This window comes from Acomys minous, assembly GCF_964271855.1.
Source record: "Acomys minous genome assembly, chromosome: 5".
Taxonomy (NCBI): domain Eukaryota; kingdom Metazoa; phylum Chordata; class Mammalia; order Rodentia; family Muridae; genus Acomys; species Acomys minous.
In genome coordinates this window covers 117,962,381-117,984,322 of record NC_140494.1, presented here as the reverse complement: position 1 = coordinate 117,984,322, position 21,942 = coordinate 117,962,381, and the positions used below count along the sequence as shown (strand labels likewise).

The following is a 21,942-nucleotide window of genomic DNA, read 5'->3' as shown; positions in this document are numbered from 1 at the left end:
CTGGGGCATCTTCCAGGGCAGGGTGACAGCATCTGCAGAGTGGCTTAAGCACCTCAGTGCGTCAGCACTTGGCGAGCCTGCTCCCTCCTGGGAAGAGCAGCTTCTGCTTTGCTGTGTGGGCAAACAGTGCAGAGGCCAGCAGCACTCGGCCTTAAGAGGTCTGGGGAGGTGTAGTTTCCTGAAAGTTACCTATCTTGAAATTAAGTATCTATGTAATGTCTGAACCACTTCTTAAAATATTCTAATTTTGAGGTGATTGACAGCCATGCTGACTGACAGCTTAGGTGACTCAAACTGTCTGGACAGTTTGTGAATTTGAAAATGTTTCCCTTGGAGCTACAGAGATGGCTCAGTGGATAGGCGCACTTAACTCCTCTTGGAGAGGGCCGGAGTTCTGTTCCTAGCACCCACCCTAGGCTGCTCACTCCCAGCTGCCTGTAACTGCAGCTCCAGGAAATCTGACGCCCTCTGGCCTCTGTTATCCTTTTCCTCACCTGATAATTTGGGAATTATTCATCCAAAAGGCTCACGTGCTAAAGGCAGTAACAAGCACACACAAAAGAAAAATAGAGATTAACTATGAAGCTTGAGAAAAATCTTCAAGCTCAGTTATAACCAGAGAAATACATTTGAAAATCTGTTTACCTAGAATGTGACAGAATGAAACCAAGTGAACATGTCTGCTGGAACGCACAGGTCGTGGCGCCTGGGCAAGTCTGCATCTAGGCGTTTTTAATACAAAGATGTTTTCTCTGTGGTTTGTAAAAGGGAAAGGCTGGGGCAACCTGAATATTTGTCAGTAGGGGGCCAGTTAATAGGGATGTGCCTCGGCTTTTAGAAGTAATGAGCTATGCTTCTATTTTTATACACCCACTGAATAGAAAATTAGGCTACAGCACTGTAGCTTGAAACTATGCACAAAATACAGCCTATACTTTCTGTATTATATGAGGAGCTCTAAGGTGACTTCTGACAGATCGAGATACACAAGATTGTTTGAGGGTTTGATGACAAACTCACACTCAGAAAGCTGAGTGACTGGAAATGCAAAGGGGGAGGGGCACACACTCCCTAGTCTTGGGCTGTTTGATGAGTTTTCTATAAGCAGAATCAACTGAGTGGGGAAACAGAATCAAGTGAGCAGTTTATAGGAATTTTTAGAACTTTGCTGAGGTTAGGAATGTTTCCACACTGGCATGTGTGGTTTACTTATTTAGTAAAAAGGGTGATCTACACACCAGTCTGCTTTCTTCATGGGAAAAAACTGAACCAAGGCATTCACTGTAGCCACAGAAGCTTATGTAGGTTGACTCGCCTCGACAGAATCTAAACTGATGGTTTCATGTTATTATTACAGCCCAGGCCTGTTTTTAAGCTTAGAATCAAGTAACTGATTGATTGCCACATGTAGGGGTGTTGTTGTTGCTGTTGTTTTGTTTTGTCTGTCTTTCTTTCTTTTCTTTCTTTCTCAGATTTTTCTATGTAAGGAATTAGATGCTGTGACACTTACCATTTTGTATGCTACCTAAAAATGTATTAAAAATTAAAAATATCAGTTGTAAAATCTGTTACTGAAAACAAGATGAAATGCCTGCCTTCCACTCCGTGGAGTGACCGTCTGGTTTGCTGGCATCTAGTGTTAGGGTTCAGTTTAGTTGCCTGTGGGAAATGAATTCCAGGAAGAGGGGCATCTAAAAAGGCAGAGAAACAAGTTCTTGGCTTCTCTGTACCTGCCCCAACAAGCAAGAAAGTGTTCACTGACAGACCCCACAGTGAACAATGCTCATTGGTGACTTCTGATTTTTCTCACAGAACAAGAGCCGCATGTTTCGTGTACAGTTTAGTGGGGAGTCCAAGGAGGAGGCGCTGGAGCACTGCTGCAGCTGTGTGCAGACCCTGACCCAGTATGTCACTGTTCAGGCACCGGACAGCATCACTCAGGAGCTTCCGCAGGGCCCAGGCCCACAGGAGGCAGGAGAAAGCCAAGGGAAGGACCCACTGCATCAGCGGGTGAGTGCTGATGTGCTGGCCACACAAGAAACTAATGATGGAGTACACTGTGCGGCCCATGGTGGGACTCTCGGGTCCGCCAGGCTGCTCCCAGCCACTGGTGACACCAGCCCAGAAGACCCACAATCCTCTTCTGGCTTCCCCACTCACATGCACGCATGCGCGAGTACACAGAGCCAAAATAATGTAATTTTTAAAAGTATCTAATATTGAGTGATCTTTTAAATTCAAGGTTTATACTTTGAATCTAGCTGCTTAAAGGCCACGAAATAAGACAGGGAGCCCCGTCTCTATTCTAATGTCATCACAGAACAGGGCTTCTCAAAGTGTGTCCCTGGGACCCTCAAGGTCAAGACGATTTTCATTACATTAAAACATTATGTACCACTTTTATTATCTTCTTTGGTGGGACCAAAAGACTTGTGGGTCGCTGGGCATGGTGGTACACGCCTTTAATCTCAGCACTTGGGAGGCAGAGGCAGGTGGATTGCTATGAGTTTGAGGCCAGCCTGGTCTACAAAAGGAGTCCAGGACAGCCAAGGTTACGCAGAGAAACCCTGTCTCAAAAAACAAAAAACCAAACCAAACCAAAAAACAAACAAAACAACAACAACAACAAAATAGACTGGTGGGTCAGGCTCCTGACACTACAAGCAGTGGACCCAACTGCCAGCTACCACACCCTTTCTGGCATGCAGAGTAAAGGGGTCCACACTGGACATGTGCTGGTTATTTCTGAAAAGCACCTGAGCAAGACACTACCTCTGCCCTCACAGAGCCGTGGGCAGCCCGCAGCAGTGACACTTTCAACAAGCATTTCAAAGGGAAGCGAGGCCCTTCATCCCAGATAACAATGGACACTATTTACTGACAGTAACACAAGGTTTTAGATAGGCTCTGCCCTCTTAACCCGCAGTCCTCCTGCCCCAGCCTCCAGGTGCTAGGATTATAGGTTTGTACCACTGTGCTGGGCCTAAAATGTAAGTTGAAGTTAGTCTTGGAAGACTTGTGTCTGCCACACAGGTGTCAGACCTTCCTGACCCACGGCTTTTTTTGAGCCTGCCTAGGTAAATGGTATTTATCCTTTATGAACAAGTGACAGGATGTGTTAACACCTGGAAGTTATGTAGTTTACTGAACAGTGTCTATAGGTTGACCAAGTGCAAACTAGACCAGTGGCTCTGGTGTTCACTGCTATGGTTCAGTCTGTGCTGCCTGCCTATGCACATACTAAAAGCATGCCATGTACGGCTGCACCATTTGGGCACACATGCAGACAGGGGCTGTGAGCTACCACGGCAGGTAAAGGCCCCTGTGTGCTGACTTTAAAGGTTGGTCCTAGGCTGTCTAGGTAGAAACATCCTAAAAGTAGAATCTATTTTCAGGGCCTCTTCTCTGTAATTTGGCATTCTGGATAGGTGAGAGAGCCTGATGTTATGCAAAGGCCACAGCCCTGGTATCTGAACAGTCAAGAGTCCTGGCCTGGTTTTATGGTAGAGTGTGATCTCATGCAGTCATGAACCTCCTCTGCGAAGTGATGAATGAGGAATACTGGGGAAGAACACTGAACAGCCTGGAAAACAAGACAGAAACCACACTCCTCACAGCCTTTCCTCCTGTGAGCTAGACCCTCCAGAGCCCACAAGGACTCACTGACATGGTAGAGCAGATGGCAAGGCAGAGGCACCGAGCCCAAGCGCAGCCTGGAGCTATCCTGTCTTAGACCAGACACTCCCCAAGTTGACCCATGACTTCTGGCACACAAATCTAGATACATGTTCTTAGTTTAAAAGCTGAGGCATGGCAAAGTTCAAGTCAGTGTGCTGCATTCAGGTGTATCATTTTCCAGTACCGTGTCTTTTTAGTCAAGTAGTTGCTCCCTTCTTTCCAGATAGGAGTAATTAAGGTTCTTGAGTCATTTTTCGGCTTATGTTTTATTTTTCCTCAGCCTTGTGATTTTGTTAAATGTAGCCTCACCAGGTGTTTCTCAGCCTGAGGGCTGGTCAGAAGCAGGGACAAAGACAGGAAGTAGGGTGTAGTTCTATGACCTTTTCTTGAGCAGTGATTTAGTCTCACTATGTGTACAAAGCCCTCACTCCTCTCTGCGAAGGTGAACCCAGAAGTGTGGCCACCTCAGCTGCTGTTCAGTGTGGCGGGGGGGGGGGGGGGGGGGTGCTGTACTTTGGCTGACACCTTTCTCACTGGTGCAGTGTGAGCTGAGCTGATAGGTATCCCAGAAAAGCACCGATAGCAGAGATCGCACCAGAGTTTGACTTCTGTATGAGAAACTGTTGCAACTGAATTATATAGTCATGTTTCATCCCCACCCCTGCCTTAACCTTTTTCTCACTGTGAATTTAGTATCCACTAGTTCTCACTGTATGTCCATCTCTATTTGGGAGGTGGAGGCAGGAGCAGGGAGTACCTTGAAGTCTGCTTTTCTGCAACCTACTGACTTTAGGTTGTTAAAGTTGGACAGAAGGGCCGGGCGTGGTGGCTCACGCCTTTAATCCCAGCACTTGGGAAGCAGAGGCAGGCGGATCGCTGTGAGTTCGAGGCCAGCCTGGACTACAAAGTGAGTCCAGGGCAGTCAAGGCTACACAGAGAAACCCTGTCTCGAAAAACCAAAAAAAAAAAAAAAAAAAGTTGGACAGAAGGCAGGTTTGAGCAACCTCTGCTCCCAGCAGACAGACTTATTTCTGACGCTGGGCAAGAGGAGCCTTCAGAGAGGAATTTTTTTTTTCTTTCTTTATTACACCCTCAGTCCCCCCTAGCAGTAGCAGTACAGTAGCAGTGTGGCCACGAGTTCCAGAGCATTCACCATGCCCTGGATGTTCAAGGAGACGAATTCCTTGGTAAAGTTGGCACTCTGGCTAAGCACGCTTCTGCTTGGTTCTCATCATGCTAAAGAGTTCTAGAAATCCAATGCCCAAGCTTTTATCATCCAGTGTCTGGTATAAAACACATACAAACAGTTGCTAGAACTGTCTAAGAAATTTTGTTTAACAAAAACTCTGAACTGTACACTGTTCCTAAAGAGATTTCTAAACATCTCCTGTCGTATGTTGCCTCAGTTATCAGGAGTTTGTTATTTTGCATTTCTGTGATAAATGCAAGTAAGTCCAAGGGGTTCCATACCACAGGGCAGTGCAGGGAACTCCTGTCCTTGGATGACAGGCCCGAGTCATGCATGATCTCCTAGACAGAAGTGTGCTGTGGTTGCTAACATGGCCCTAACTGCCTATCAGCTGAGACCACCAGGTAGGAACTATGCTCTGGTAGAACAAGCCCTCAAAGGACTGGCCTAAGTGTGACTAGTAACGACTTTTCTTTACGTACTTGTCTGTCTTGAAGGTGAAGCCGTGGAGCTGACTCAAGAGTAAGCTAGCAGCACTGAGCTCAGTCTCTAGCCCTCCCTCTTCTAATGCCATGTTTCTCTGCAACAACAGGTGTGTACGGCAGCTGGCACTGGGGCTTTGGAGGGAAGGACTTCAGTGATCCACCTAGCTCAGGTATTTCTGTACTAGGTTTTGTCCCTAAAATCGGCAGCCCTCAAAAATTTGTATTCCTAGATTCCTATCCTTGTTCTAGAAAATAAGCCTGAAGTTTTGTTAAAGAGAGTATGAGCTCAGGTCAGGGACAGGTTATTGCATGTGTAGACTGGCTGAATGAGGAGGTGAACAGGAGACCAGCTACATGTGCTATGCAGATCTTACATCACCACCTCCCCAAAAGAATGAAAGAATTCAATTTTATTTTGGAATCAAGATTTATAAACTATTTTAAAACATACCAAAACCAAATCTAGACACTAACAATGGCCCTGGAACCAATTCCAGAACACCTATCATGTACACCTCAGCTCAGGTCCAAGGACAGAGAGTAAAAGTTGGTATATGAGCTGCCTGTGCCTAGAGTCTCACATCTTCACTAGTTCTTTAAATCCATGGACTAATAGCTGTATATCACAGCTCAAAAACAAATTCCACTGGCTATGTGGTGAGCTTGGTTAAGTCTGCCTGACCCCAGGGAGCCTTCCCAGCCCTTTAAAAAAATATTGCAAGGCCCTTCAGAATCTTTTGCTTGCTGACCCCTCAGTTGCCTTGCAGACCTCCTTGCCTCAGCCTCCTTGCAGACAGCTCCTGCCCACTAGTAGCTCATTAACACTTAAGGCTGCCGGCTATTCCCTCAGCAGGAGGTCACTGAGCATTCTTTGGTTCACTGTGTCCTGGCTGTACCAGGCAAAGGCTCGTGCTTTCCACAGAACTTGCATATTCTTCAGTGTGCAAGTATGAGGCGTCTTCTTTTTATTTAAATAGCATCTATTAAACTGTGTAAATAGTGGTACATAAAGATAATAAGAGGGTTATCTGGCTTACTAAAATGGGACAGTTACAGATAAGGAACTGAAGAGAAGGCAGAAAAGCAAATGCTTATCATGGGTTCAATCCCCAAACTGTACCTACAGAAAAGAAAGACAAAGCACAGCAACTCTAAGTAAAAAACCTTGTCCAGCAGGAGGCATACTCTCTCCTACCCCACCACACACACTCTGAGGAGTGATTGAGTAGGGGGAAGTGCTGTTTTTTTGCAAAAAGAACACTGCTGTCAGTGGTGACCAACTGATTTACAGACCAGAAATGACCTTTTGGGCAGATCATCCTATGAATACAAAGTTTGGATAAACTTCTTAGAAGATAGCCGATATAAACCAAGTTTAGTATTCTATTTTCTTAAAACTGTATCTCAACTATACAGGTATACATAGAAGAATTTTTATCACAATACTGTTTACAATTAAGAATAGAATCAATATAAATGCTCACTACCCTGAGTGGCTAGAGTATAGCATTACTATGGATAGATCAGAGCTGTTGCTAGGGCCAGCAAGGTGGTTCAGTGGCTAAAGGTGCTTATTGCCAAGCCTGGTGACCTTAGTTTGATTCCTGGGACCCATGAGGTAGAAGAAAGGAACTGATGATTCCAGCAAGTTATCCTCTGACCTCCATGTGTGTCATGGCAGCTTCCCCCAATCTCCCCTAGCAACAAGCAGATTAAACTAATGTTAGTCAAGGCACGGTACATTGACTTTTTTTTTTAAGCTATAAAATAGCACCACCTCATTTTTATAATTACTAAATTCGAAAGAATATACACTCCTGCATTTAACAGTGGCTCTTAATGGAGAACATGACTGCATATTATTTTTGTTTTCTCTTTATTTCTTTTAGGCAGATTCTGAAAACTCAATTTAAATTCAGAAAGATAAATTTCTGTTATCCATATGTGTTGTTCTTAGATAAATACTCCTGCACTAAGCCATGCAGTACACCCACAGGAAGAGAGTTAACTTGCTGACGTGGGTTATCTACCTGACAGCATCAGTGTGAAGAGTTTGCCACACAAATGAGCCGAAGAGCCAAAACTAAGTGGATCTCAGTAGTGCGCAATCTCACTACTCCATGTGGGTCAATGGACACATCTTCTAGACTGTCAAGGACAAGCAAGGTTCAGTTTGAACCTTTAACGTTTAAATGCTGGTAATTTATGGTTTCCAGGGTTGGTGGTGTAGGCATACATAAACCTCTAGGTTCTACTCACACACTCAGTAACCTAAGGAGTTTGAGATCATCCCACCCTGTGCCAGGAATCTTAAGTTTACCACAGTACTTTTTTTCACATGGGTTCTGGCAATCAAACTTGGGTCCTTTGCTCACCGATCAGGCACTTTGCCAACTGAGCTAATCTCCCCAGCTTCTGAATTGGTTTTGAAACGCTGCAGGTTACTCAAAGCCATATGAATGTGTCTAATAAGCACATGAAATGATGTTCAGTATTATTTCTGATTAGGGAAATGCAAATCAAAACTACGATGAGACAGACATGCATGTTTATGAGAATGGCCCAGTAAGATTGCTCAGTGGGTAAAAGTACTTTGCCAGGCATTCTGATAACCCAAGTTCAGTCCTGGGAACCCTATAATCCCAGCACTCGTATGGCAAGATGGGAAGCAGAGATAAAAGAATGTCACCCAAAGCTCGATGACCAGAAACAGTAAGATCCCATCTCAACAAAGTGGCAGGAAATAACTGACTGCTAAAGTTGGGCTTTTACCTTTCTATGTACATTGTGGAAATCGTACATTTTTCATACAATCACAATAAAAAGAAAACTGTAGTACCAGGAGTGCTGGACTTCCGAGTGCAACTGATAAGGCCCTAGCAGTTTGTCATACATTAGATATACTTACTATATAGCCCAGCCATGTCACTCCTAGGGATTTGCCTACTTTAATAAAATGAAACTAATTTAAGGAGACACAGTAACAACTGCCGGTAATCCCAGTACTTAGGAGATGAACACAGGAGGGTTGTGAGTCAGAGAAAACTGTCTAGGCTATAGTGAGATCCCAGCTCAAAGTAAACAAACCTGAACATTTATAGCAACAAAGAACAAGCCAGGGCAACTGAAGGAGAATACATTAACTATGGTACATCTGAACAACTGAGTATTTAATTTCAAAAAGGAAAAGAATTATCTTCTTAGTAATAACTCATATCAAGTGAAAACAGCCAAAGGGACAGATGCTTCTCAGCTTACAGTGTAGCTAAATTTGTACAAATCATTGTAAGATGAAGTATGTTTAAAATGTTTAAAACCACCTAACCTAGGAGCTTAGCAGCACACAGCGCACAGGCAGAATGCAGGCTGTTGGCCTTCATGCCTATGATGGGAAGCCAGAGCTCATCACACTGCCATCATCACCAGAGAGTAGAGTTCGTGTGTTGCTGCCCAAGGAAAGGCGAAATGCTCAAGTGCAATTTCTACTGAATACATACTACTTTATTTCATTGTCAAGTCAAGAAATCAAGGGACTGACTCATGTTTGCACTATGACTTACTGTATAGAATACGACATTTTTGAAAAAAACAAAGTGAAGGTTTGAGAAGAGATTCAGATCTATCCAGCCTTAAGAGTTTGACTATAAGCCAGGTGTGGTGGCGCACGCCTTTAATCCCAGCACTCGGGAGGCAGAGGCAGGCGGATCGCTGTGAGTTCGAGGCCAGCCTGGACTACAAAGTGAGTCCAGGACAGCCAAGGCTACACAGAAAAACCCTGTCTCGAAAAACCAAATAAAAAGAGTTTGACCATAATCATCAGCACAAGATTTTTAGGACATCAGACATCTTGTGTTTTGATTGTGGGTTTCATGTCACCATTAAATTACTCAGATGGCCACCAACCAAAAACAAAAAAAGCATGTTCTTTGTCCCTTGGGTGGTCAGTTCACCAAGAGCACTTCCTGCTACCTCACTCTGTGTTTTAGTGATGCTAAGGATCAAAGTCTGCATTTATCCATGTTATGCAAGTGTTGAGACACTAAGTTACACCCCCAAGTAGACAACCTATTTCTTCCATTGAGAATCCAGCTTTCACCTGAAGTATGCTATTAGTATAGTACTGTTACCCGGACCTCAAACTTAGGTACACCATCTCACTTCTGTGTATATCCAGAAAATGTAGAGCTGGGCCCGCTAAGTAGTCTCTGCCTACAAGCCAGGCATTTGGGGTGCAGAGGGACCATGGATTTGACATCAGCCTGGGCGATACAGTGAGACCCTGTTTTTGTTGTTGTTTTTAATGGAGGTCGAGGCAGAGACAGAAGGAGGGAGGGAGGAGGAGGCAGGGGGAAATACAACACTCCAGACTGGGATGGAGGAAGAAAAGAAATGTAGGCAAAGAATTATAAGTGTGAAGCCTAAAAGTATAAAAGGATTTCTGTAAAGCCAGTAACGATTCATGGTTCTCTATAGTTTAGACAATGTTTTCTATGGTGTATTACCTGGGATCATGTTCCCACCTGCATCAGCCCCTCTTGTCTTTGGCACCCCTGTAGTCTATCCTGGCATCGGAGAAGCTGACCCTAACCTATCAACAGTCTTCATGGGGAGCAGAAGAATTGGGCCCCTTTCTACGCTTATGCCTCATGGATCAAAACTTCCCAGCATTTGTGGAAGAGGTGGAGAAGGAGCTTAAGAAGATCACAGGGTTGCGAAACTAAAGCCCTGCACACATATGCAAAAGAACTGAAGGTATTTGAATAAAGAGTATTATTCCAAGCATCTTTTATCAATGGTTTATTGTTAAAAACAGGTGAATCCACTTTATTGTACACCATTGCACTTCAGTAATTACACAGAACACAAGTACATGCATCTACAGTTAGAACCGCATTAAGAACCCAGTCAGGTTATAAAATCTATCATCAGTCATTAAATCAATGTGAAAAATACAGTGTCAAACCAAAAAGTATAACTAGAGTTGCATAGAATATCACCATGCTATTAACATTTCAGGGTCATTGAAAACAAAAGGGAAATTATAAAAGTTGCCTTGATTGAATGTACAAGAATAGGTTCGACACATCAGTGCAAAAGGTTTTCAGAATTTACATGATTTGACAAAAGGAAAAATAGTCACTTAAAAAGCAATCATACATATATACTGCAATTCATTATAGCTGTTCAGTGTACTGTTCTAGGTTCTTAAAGTTGTAGGGTAAGCCCTTAGAATGACAGACTTAAGTTTATACTTTCATCTATATGTACCAGAACTGCAGCTTCCTCATCTGACGACAGACAATAAGGAATGAATGTCAGCAGCTTAAAAATGAAACAAGCATTTACTTTGGAATTCTCCCACCCCCAAAAATATAAATATATATATATATTTATATACTGTATATATCTGTAGGTTTTGCTGTACTTTACAAAATGATCACTAGAGGGCAGCAGTGCATTTAGAGCTTTGCCAATTTAACAGCTGCATAAGTAAAAAATGGCGCATGCATGATCTGATCCTCAGAGGACCTTTTCACTTCTATTTAAATATTTTAACAAAGGTAGGGAAAGCAACATTCACAGCACATCAAGCCCAAAATAGTTTACACCTTCTACACTGAAGCATTGTTTAAAATGTACCTGGCTAGGTCACCCTTATAGGAGAGGCTAAATAAGGCATGCTTTAGACGGTCATTGTGGTGTTGCTCACTTGAAAGGGAGAGACCAAAGAGGTCCAAGCAGAAAACTTAGCAGGTCATGTTGCCACCATTTTTCAGGAACCTAAAGAGCTATAAAGAGAAAAAAAAAAAATGGAAATGAAAAGAATATGTACTGTCACTTAAAACTGTGTCAGTGCCACATCAAATAAAGCTTTGGTTCAAACAGCATGCTCAGGGATGTGGTATGAAATTCTGGTCTCCATGTGCCTAAGTGTGCTGGCCCTGCTGCCTTATGGCCACTGTCAATATCCTGCCTTCAGCTGAGACCATACAAAGTACTGAAGGCCTTTGGGGATAATCTGCCTAATAAGGTAACAACTTACTTCTTTTCACTACTTTTTAAAAATACGTAAGTAGACTGCAATGCAAAGTATTGAATGTGAAGTGAACTTAATATGAATATGTGGGCCAACACAACTCAACCGAAAGACATTCCTTTCCATCTACTGCTGAGAACAGAAAGTACTTGTTGCATGAGTTTCAGCTATTCTGAAATTAACTATAAATCTTATAATACCAGCTACTGAAGAATTTGTAGCAAGCTGAGCAGAAACACAGTTCACTTGAATAGGGCTTTTAAATAACTAAAGAAGGCCATACTTACATTATAAGCAGTACTTAATTTGTGTTTCTCTGGCGCAAGTTTTTATCTTTGTGATTGTTGGTAGAGTTGGTTTTCCTTTGGAGGAAAAATTGCACTGTGAGTTCAACTAGTCAGATCATTAAAAAGTGCAACACATGGAAACAGAGACTCATCACTTCCATCCATCCCTGTGTAGCAGCAAACTACTAACAGTAGTATATATTCTTTACCTAAGTACCTCCTACTTTCAATTACTAGATCCTTCATATCCCCAGGCACACAACAGACAGGTAACTTTCCCTTAGATTCCGAAACTATAACTACTTACAAAAGTAAGAGACTCACTCCTTTGAATAACAATTTCTTTTTGGCTTAAAGTTTTTTGAGACAAGGTTTCTCTGTGTAGCTTTGGCTGTCCTGGACTCACTTTTGTAAACCAGGCTAGCCTCAAGCTCACAGAGATCCACCTGCCTCAGCTTCCCCAAGTGCTGGGATTAAAGGCCTGCAACCACCATGCCTGACTGAACACTTAATTTCTTGACTGATGAAAGATGACCAGTAGTAACTAGCCATGCTGAGCCCTCTGGCCATTAACCTGCCAATTGCCCCACTTGCTGCTTATTTCAAACTCTAGGAAACCTGGAAGCGTTAGACACATTCCATGTTTACAGCTTTCTCTCTCTTGGCTGTTGGCTACTGTTAATGGAACTAGACAGTTTATTTAATTAATAGTTCAGTTTGAAGTTAACTTGGTTATACTGCTTGCTTCTCCTATATTATCAGCTTAAGCATGCCAAATGCATAAACTTTTTTTCAAATTCTTTTGCATACTATTCATTTGTATGGCTAAAAACAAGACTTAGGGGCCTAAGAACCAAGAGGTTACCAGTCAGAATTAATCTTCACGCTTAAAAAGTGTACACTGCAATTTTCATTGTAAGAGAATTGTAACTGCAAACAACACAATTCAATCAAACTGTAAAATCATGTCCAATGAAGTACTCACATTGGCCCAGCTGGCTCATCATCTAAACGAGGTGGTGTTTTTAATAATCCATGAGATGTAAGAGAAGAAAGGAGAAAACCATTAGATTCTGACTAAAAATGAGCAGGAAAGTAAACTCCAAGTAGCAACATGGCTATTGATAGCATTTATTAAAGGCCATTCCATCTGGAGGTGCAAAACACTCATGAAGTTATTTCTAGATTCAGTTTAATGACAGATAACGCCGTTTCAATGGTTTTAGTTAACACTTTGAATGCTCGTCATGAAAAACTGCAACTGTAGCGGACAGATAGGCTGTAATATGATTGTACTCATCTTGTCCCCAAGTTCCAGTGGTTCACTCTTAAGTAGATGAGAAGACAGACCAACATTTCAGTTGTAAAATCCTGCTGCTTGTTTTCTTGTGGAGAATGTATGTAGTTATGAACGTAAATGGATGTGTACATTCTGTACATTTAACCACACATCCTCACTTCCCCAGAGGGCACTGTTTTTCCTGCTGTTTTATAATCTTTATGAGCTCATTAATCTGAAGAATGAGACTAAGGAAGAGGAAGCCACAATAATAGTTCAACCTAATCCTTGGCTACCCATCCTCAACTGGGCCAGCAAGACACATGAGAAGGCAGAGGTTGTGTGATGTCATAGGAGAGCTGAGCATGACACCCCTCTAAAGACTCCACACAGAAGATGGCCTCAATATTGTGCCCTGGCCAGAACAAGAAGGGCCATAATTAGCTGGTTGTTTTAATTAAAAAGTTTTTGTTATTTATACTTAGAAGCTTTATTAGTATTTCATAATTCTGACAACTTGGTCTCTTATTAGATATGCATACATCGAGAAAAATGTTATTTTTTTAAAAAATCCACAAGGGAAGGGAAACAAGTAAGCACCCTTTGTTTTTAACAGTACAAAAGTTGGGTGAACTAGAAGATTGTTTTTTTAAACAGTTTGATTTCACTAAAGGCATCTAGAAAAACTCAGCAGGATTCCACAAGGGGGCTTGGTGCACATGAAGCAGTTATGGAGATTACAATCTTGGTGTAGGCATCTGCAGGAGCACATGTCAGGAGTAATGTCTGTCAGGGAGACATTGCTCCACCTGTTCCTTTCAGGCAACGGAGAGGCAAAGCCACCGCCAGCACACAGTGACTGGAGCAAAACAGGATTTAAAAACAAAAACAAACAACAACAAAAACTAACCACAAACCAATGACTCATCAGCAAAACAATAGGCTAGCAACATACCAGTGTCCACAGAGTCCACTACTAACAACAGTACTATTAAAACATGTACAGAGAACAAACTAGGACTCAGGACACCCAGGACAACTGTTTGCCGTGTATGCAGTGGAAAGATAAGAGGACACACCAGGGCACTAAGACACACAAGCCCAGCCTGAATCCTCCCCTCACCACAGCCTACAGTTCAGCACCTGGGGCAGGCAAATCAGGTAACATGCTAGAAGCTAAGCACCTTGGGAATTAGAAGACACAGGAGCAAACTGATTAATTTTAGTGTGCACCCTAAAATATAAAACTCTAAAGCAAGAACCCCAACTTTAAAAAACAGGAAAGAGAAGAATCACAACAGCAAGGTGAGTCTTTTCCTAGCAGGACACTAGACTAAGTAAGCCAAGTGCACTGCATACCATAGACCTTTCTTTTGGCATGAGGGTGTACCCTGGTGTCTTATTAGAAATGTCTCTTTCCAACCTAGAAAGCTGGCTACATGCAAGGATTTACATGTGAGTATATAAGCAACAGTGTTTCTGGTGTAGCGGCCATGCCTGAAAGTGGGAGCAGCTGTGACTCAACTCATACTGGCTCTAAATCCCAAGAACCTTAATTCCCGAATCCACCTGGACACCACAAAGAAGAGGATGACACCCACCCCCATCCTCTCCTGCACTGAGCCACTGTCTGCAGCATCACTCTCCCATACAGGCCAGACAAAAGAACAACTTGACCTCCACAGGAAGGTCAGGAGAGAAGAACAGAGCTACAGAGAAAGGCACAAAATAAAGTAAATGAGGACTAAACAGCAAACTAAAAATCCAAATTAGTTGTGAAAGTGAATGAAGTAAACTTGAAGAAAAGTGTTAACATTATGAACTGTGCATTGTATAGACTGAAGCGGAGATTAAACAAACTCCAAAAGCATGCATATCGCTCACTTACCACCATGTTTTAAGGGTTTGATGCAATTGAAGGGGGAAAAAAAAGAAGTCACAGTAACCGACAAATATCAACATACCCCCAAACCCTCAGGCTACAGCCGCCTTAAACAGAGACTGTTCTCTCCACCTGGGGATTACTCACAGCCACTGGCTAGATGAGAGGAAGAGGATTGAGGGGAGAATGAAACAAGAGGCTTCTGGAATCCATCTAGTGAGTGTGAAGTTCCTGGTGGAGTGGTGCACACACTGATTTGCCTGTATGCTCTGTCCTCACTGCAAGTATGGCTGCCTTGAGGCCTCCCCACCCTGACACACATCTCATTATCTATGGAGGTCACTCTGAGATGCCTAATAAGTAACATACTGTGCCCACTATACAACATAAAGTGATGGCATTAGATTCAAAGCAGCCAAGAGCTGGTTCTGGTCAAAGCCCCTATGCCACTGCAATCACCTACCTCAAAGAGATTTTTGTGTGCCCCACCCCCACACCTTTTTTTTGTGGGATTGGGTGGAGTTATAGGATCCTATATCCCAGACTGGCTTAACTCTCTACATCACTGTAGGTGGCCTTGAACTTGTAGTCCTGCCTCTACTTCCTAGGTGGCATACACTGCCATGGATGCCACAGTTGCTGAGGATCAAAGTTAGGACTATGCATGCCAGGCAAGCCCCCTACCAAGTAAGCTACCTCCTCTCCTCTTCTCTCCTCTCCTCTCCTCTCCTCTCCCTCTCTCTCCAAAAAGGAACTGCTATCTAGCCTAGGATGGCATCGAACTCACAATCCTCCTGCCTTAACCTCCCAAGTGCTAGAATTTATTGTAGTTATTAAACCCACTTACATTTTGCTTGATCTCAGCAGGGTTAATGCTAAACCCAAGAAAAATTGTTAGGGTTCTTACCATCATTTCTCCTTGTTTCACCTAACTGTATTTCCCCGTAAGATGCTATGTTAAGCACACTGAATGTGGTTTAGGTGTCACTTTAACACCTCTGGCTTGCTCTGACAATCCATATGCTACCAACTGCATTATCAACTAATAGATTTTGGTCTATCAGAACAAGTCTTCAGTTCAGTGCCTCTAAAAGAACTCAGATCACAGTTACTAAACAGTACTCTCCCTCCTCTGCCCTCCAAACTTGCAAGTACCTTCTCTGCCAGCAACTTAAGGAAAAATCCTTTGATCAACTTACAAAATTACCCCAGTGTGAAAACAAGATTCTCGGATGTTAGCATTTTCATTCTTAAATGAGCTGTTTTAATTCAGTGCCTGCGACTATCTAGTAGAACTGAAGGCCCCAGGACTGAGCACATTTACCACAGCCTCCATCTCCCAGGGGACAGAAGGAATCCTGGGACACACTAACTGCGCTCTGAGCTTAGTCAGAAGGGACTAATACAACTGTGGCTCCAAGTATGGGTCCAGCTGTAACAAAAGGAGACTACAATACTTAACACTGTTGTGGGGACTGCTCTCAATGAAAAGGCACAGCTCTTATGTGACTCTATTACTAATTTGTTACTAAGAGCACTAAAAATAAAAGTAGGTGTGTAAATGATCTACTTATGATCTAACAGGGGACTAAAAGACTTGGATTTCCTCTGTGAAATGGCCTGAGTACTCAGGAGATAAAAGGACCAAGGCTGCTTTCAAAGAAAGCATTTAACTTCAACATATACACGTTCAGTGTGAGAAATGTAAAGAAATGCATGCTTTTCTAATTAAACTCTTTGTCTTCTTTTATATTGTTGTATTGTTCACTGAATGCTTTTCTACTTAAGACCACTGAAAATAGAAATGCATGAGTCCCTACTTACAGAGTTCATTGAGCCTCAAATAACCATGGATATTGGTAATAAACTGCCTGTTTGGTAAAGAAAATGCGCACCAGACCTACAAAACCTTCCCATTTTCATGGTGGCATAAATAGGCCAACAGACTTGATTATAGATCACTGAAAAATTCTGAGTTTGTATCACAGTGCGCCTCTTCATACTCAATAGTCTGTAAATGCATGTATGTTTGTATGTATCTATCTACCCACCTACCTACCTACCTTCCTACATGTAAATTTAGACAGCAACAAACCGGAAGAAAGCATATTACTGAGTTTGTCGTCCTCATGAATTGAGTTGGAGTTGAGGAGAAACTTAAGGCCACAACGTAAGAAAAAAAAAATCAACAAAGATCAACACACACACCCCTCTTCCAGAAGAGAAGCCAAAAACTCAAGAGGGAGATGGAAGCAGGGAGAAACCTGAGAATGCTGAAGTGGGGCAGGGGTGTGGAGATGGGAAATGGACCCTGGACAACACTGGCTGTCAGGAACGGAGAGAAGGTGAACTGCAATCATTCCAGAATCCCAGGTTTTCACCCAATCCAACAACAAAGAAGTAAAAGCTGCTTGCATGATTACATTCTCCCAAGAGACCAGTCAGTGCAAGGAGGTTTTACTTTGCACTTACCCTGCAGTCATCTGTTTTACGTAGAATTCATTCACTGTACATAGTAATTTAGCTTATTATTGTCAATACATCCAGGAATCTTTTCAGAAAACTGGCTCTGGGCCTCCACCCCCTATTTCTGTTTAACCACTGAGGAACTTTTTAGAGGATAGCTGCCTCCATGAGCAGGTACCTGCTTATCAGACAAGAAGAAATACCTCTAACCATTCTAAAGTCTAACCTAAAACATGCTAGGACAGATACATTAACACAAGTGGCTTTGTAAGGCTGGGACCTCTGATGGAGACAGACTAAGGCAATGTATAATTGCTGTGAAAATGGCAACCACCCTTGTTTTAAATGTACAAACCAGGCTCTGAAGCCCATCTTTGCCTCTTCTTAGCTGACTTTTTGCCTCCTGGGCTTTATAAAAATTGAAGGTGGCATTTGGCACAGCTAGTGTGGTGTCTGTCTCAGATTCTCTCTGGGCTTTTTGAATCTTTTTTCCCTCTCCAGGAAAAAACTCCAGATCCATAGGCTCCTAATTGGCAAGGTTTAAAACATTCTGAGGGGATAATGGCCCTGAAATGTAACTGTTCCCAAATACCCAGCTCAAGCCTCCCAGTCTTTCCATCCAGTTCACTGAGGAAAAGTCCATCTGGAAGGGAGCCCACCAGGTCATCCCACCGAGATCAATGTCACCAATCTCAGTACTCTAAGACTCTTATTTAGTGCAGGCAAGAGATTTAAGAGTTGCTGAGACAAAAGGAAAAGAAAATAAAATTGGCTGTTGCTCTCAAACATGCCCTTTCAGAGTCTAACGCCATGCTACGCCTTTGAGGCTTTCTCTTTCCAAGGGAGTACAAGACCTCACTTAGTGCTGTCCACTGACAGATGTGGTATGTTGTGGAGACAGTGCAATACACTGCAGGCCTATTATTCAGCCATATGGAGCCATCAACTCTTGGGGAAAACACTACCACAAATGCAGATGGCAGCCAGCCCCAGCATTGCCTCAGGCAGTCTGCACTGAGCTTAGGGCTCGTCAGTGCAAGGCAAGGATAGTCATGGCTGGTTGACCAATCAGTTTCTATTTCCTGATACAGTAGTATAGCCATAGGGATAAAGATGAGGGGGCTTTTTAGGAATCCGAAATACTAGTGATACAAGCTTCTATAAGTAGGTTCTCTGTTCTATTCACAGGGCTAGAAATTAAAATCTGTAACCACAACGCTTTCCTGATTTTAGCATATCCTGCAAGTAAGAGTTCCGGTCTTACGATACTTTGGAATAATGATTCGAAGGTGGTTCTACTACCATTATGTCTTCTGTAACTCTAGGCCAGCTGTGGGACATGCCCTAGAGTATAGGCTAAGGTGCAGGTACTTAGCTCTTTTAAACCTAGAAAGTAAGCTACATCCTCCCTACCATTCTTGTCTGTGAGACACAGACAGAAAAACCAGAAGGTAAGAGACCCTTGAAAACCTATCAAAGAGACCAACCAAAGGAACTGAAGTCTGGCTTCTTCCAATGGCTTTCTGAGCACAGTCTAAACTGGGCTGGGGCAGTTACCTACAGGGACTATGCCAGGTAATCATGTGACAACCAATTAGATACCTTAAATCTGCCTGAAAGGACAGGTGGCCTGTGATCTTGGGGTGGCTTCTAGGCTTGACTTGGATTCTCCTCAAGCTCAATCTGCCTGATGATCTGTATTGAAGGAGGACAGAGCTGAACAAAGAGTTTGACAGCTGCCCATTCACCACATGGCCTGAAGGACAAGGCCTAGGGTTTGGAGAACACCTAAACAGGGAGAGAGCTAATTATATCTCTAGGTGGCTAATACAAAAAACTGTAGGGAGTGGGGAGCACAGAGTAGTAACCAATATGAAAGTTTTCTTTCTTTTCTTTTGGTACTTAATCACAGTCCTTATATTCCTCTTTCAGCACCCAAGGAACCAACCCCAACTTCACTGTTTTGTTGGGATGCTCTTACCATCAGGAACCTCATCTGGCCTCTTCCTCTTCTCATACACAACAATGATCACCACAAGGATGATGATTTCAGCCAGAATTCCCAAGAAAGGCCAAAGTGGGGCAAGGTGGCTCCGTACCCTGAGGACGGTGAAAACGGAGATAGAGCCAATGGAGTTGGTGGCATTACATTCATACTCGCCGGGGTCTTCTGTGATCTGGAGATTTATAATATTCAATTCAGTGTAATTCTCTTTGTTGATGATGAAGAAGCGACCAGAGCTATTGGAAATGTCCTGGGGGAAGAAAAAAAAGGCAGGTCAGAGTAGATGAGCTACCCAAGGGAGGATGAAACTGTCCTCCATTCTTATCAGGATACTGGCTGGAATAAGATACCATCTTGGTTCAAAGGATTCTGAGCACTTAACTAATAACTTCCCTTCAATGTTCAATACACTTCTTGTAGAATAGGGTACAAGTTTCCATTATTGCTGATCCTATGGACTTCTCCAACTTCCAGACTGAGTGGAGGCTTGTTGCTTGTAGACACCCCCAGACAAATTAACAAATGTTACTTCAAAGACAGGTGTGTGTGAGGGGCTGGGCAAACAGATAGACAGACATAGTAAAAAGCTGAGAAGCAAGATAACCATTGTTGGGCATGTCTGAGAATTTCAGGCCTGTCTGGAACTTCACCTCAGAGTCAGCACATTTACTTCTTCATTTGATCAGTCCTGACACATCTTTAAACTTCTCTCAGAAGCAATGCTAAAAAGTTGCTCTTAGGAGGGAGCAAGGAGAAAACCCTAACTTCCCTTCCAGAACTATAAGATTAAAGAAAAGACTATTCAACCAACCAAATCTACTAATTAATGTACACCTATACATCCCATATCCTACTAAAGAGAAGTTAAGATAAAACCGTGACACAAAATATACAAGGAATCTGGCTTAAGGAGGAGAGAGAGCTCCATAGGCAAACGGACTTGTTATGCAAGGCTGGCAACCTGAGTTCTGTCCTTGGAACCTAGGTGGCAAGAGAGAAGAGGCTCCCAAAAGTTGTCCTCTGACCTCAGTATGTGTCTAATGGTATGAGAAAATGGGACAGACAGCCACAGGGATGACTGACTTAGGAATGTGGGGTTTTTTTGGAGGGGGGCAAAAACCAGTACAAGATAGAGAATTGTGAGGTACTGAGGAACCATATAAGAAAGCCAAAAAGAGCTTCAAGGAGCAAGCCTTAGCACAGGGTCTAGGAGAAAGGGTAGCTGTGGCAGGTATGAGTACTCTAAGCAGTGCATGTCTGTAAAGCAGAAGCATAACAGCACATAAGCAGGAACTGTGCACTGTTTTAAAGGGACCTGGGTAGGAAGTGTGTGTCGAACATTGCATCTGAACCCTATGCCAGCACCAACAAACAATATACAAAAACAGCAGAAGAAAGAGAAAAACTACCCTTCACATTATCCCAATCACAGCATGTGTGCAATTTGAGTGTGGATACACAGCTGAAATGGGAACCTTAGCCTTCATAGTGAAATTCCAACTTTCATCTCTCAAGAGATGAAAATGCCAAATAATTTCAATCAGTTTTGGGGAAAGCCAGGGACTTCCTTTCTATTCTTTCCTAGCACCTTAGAAAACATAATGGCTTTCCCTAAAAACACTTAGGTCAGCATCTTTACCTCCCAGCTCTTCATCCTGATCCTCTTTACTAATGAATTTCTAAAATCACTATTGACACCAGAGTCATTAATAGTCAACTATTTTTGCTGTCAAGATGTCATAAAGTGAAAAATATATAGGCTGAGAAAGAAAACTACTATTATCCTTGGTTTTGCCACTAATTTATGTTGGTTAGTATTTTACTCTTCCAAAGAAGCTGGATGAGATGATCTGTGGGGTCCTGTAGATTCTGAGGGCTGGTAATAAAAATGGATGTCTATAAAGTATAACCTGAGCATAAAAGCTGAATCAGATGTATGAAAATTCCCTGTCAGAAAAGAAAACCGAGTCAGAGAATAAAAAACTTCTAGGTGCTGTTTAAACCCCATCCAAGGACAGCTCCGCGGGAGCTAGGAGACAGCTCACAGATGCTTGCTGTGCAATTATGAGAACTAAGGTTCTGCTGCCAGTGCAGATGTGAAAGGCTAGGCATTCTGACCACACACACCTGTGACCCCGGCTCTCAGAAGGGGTAAAGAAGCCAAGAACACATGAGCCCCGGGCTCAAGGAAAAGCACTGCCTAATACGTGGACGCTGACAGAGAACAATACCTAACACCCCCTTTGACCTCCACAAATATGCATTAGTGGGTGACCCCAATACCCACAAAAATAAAGCTTAAGAAGCATTCTGGGCTGCAGAGATGGTTCAGCAGTTACTCAAACTTGCTGCTCTTGCAGAGGACTGAAATGCAGTTCCCAGCACCCACAACAGGCAGCTCACAACTACATGTAGCCCTGCTCCAAGTGATCTGACTCCCTCTTCACACAAATATGCAAACTAACACACACCAATAAAAATATAAATTTTTTAAAAAGTTCTTTGACATTTTAAAAGGAAATATTGTCAGATTACAAATGCCTATGGCTGCTCTTTGTTCAGTATTTTCTGAATTCTAGGAATATACTTATACTATCTTTTGGTCCCTTCTGAAGAACAAACAAAACAACCAAT

At 42.8% G+C, this 21,942-nt stretch overlaps 2 protein-coding genes across 5 annotated transcripts in view; one reads left to right on the top strand and one right to left on the bottom strand.

The window, feature by feature from the left end:
• The window catches only part of REC114 (REC114 meiotic recombination protein), an 80,564-nt gene extending 70,432 nt beyond the window's left edge, over positions 1-10,132 (top strand). Inside the window, exons 4-6 of the mRNA XM_084782353.1 lie at positions 1,813-2,010; positions 5,460-5,522; positions 9,909-10,132. Of these exons, the coding sequence (XP_084638479.1) occupies positions 1,813-2,010; positions 5,460-5,522; positions 9,909-10,073 (426 nt within the window). The 3' untranslated portion in view covers positions 10,074-10,132. The remainder of the gene's footprint in view (positions 1-1,812; positions 2,011-5,459; positions 5,523-9,908) is intronic.
• A 2-nt stretch (positions 10,133-10,134) lies between these two features.
• Positions 10,135-21,942, bottom strand: part of NPTN (neuroplastin) — a 78,618-nt gene continuing 66,810 nt past the window's right edge. For 2 of the 4 annotated variants that reach the window (XM_084782346.1, XM_084782348.1), the window contains 4 exons: positions 19,285-19,558; positions 12,662-12,683; positions 11,677-11,751; positions 10,135-11,141 (listed from right to left, as the gene is read on the bottom strand). In XM_084782346.1, the coding sequence (XP_084638472.1) occupies positions 11,691-11,751; positions 12,662-12,683; positions 19,285-19,558 (357 nt within the window). In that variant the 3' untranslated portion in view covers positions 10,135-11,141; positions 11,677-11,690. Of the gene's footprint in view, positions 11,142-11,676; positions 11,752-12,660; positions 18,999-19,284; positions 19,559-21,942 lie in introns of those variants that run through there. The other 2 variants (XR_014779370.1, XM_084782347.1) reach the window with 2 other exon arrangements.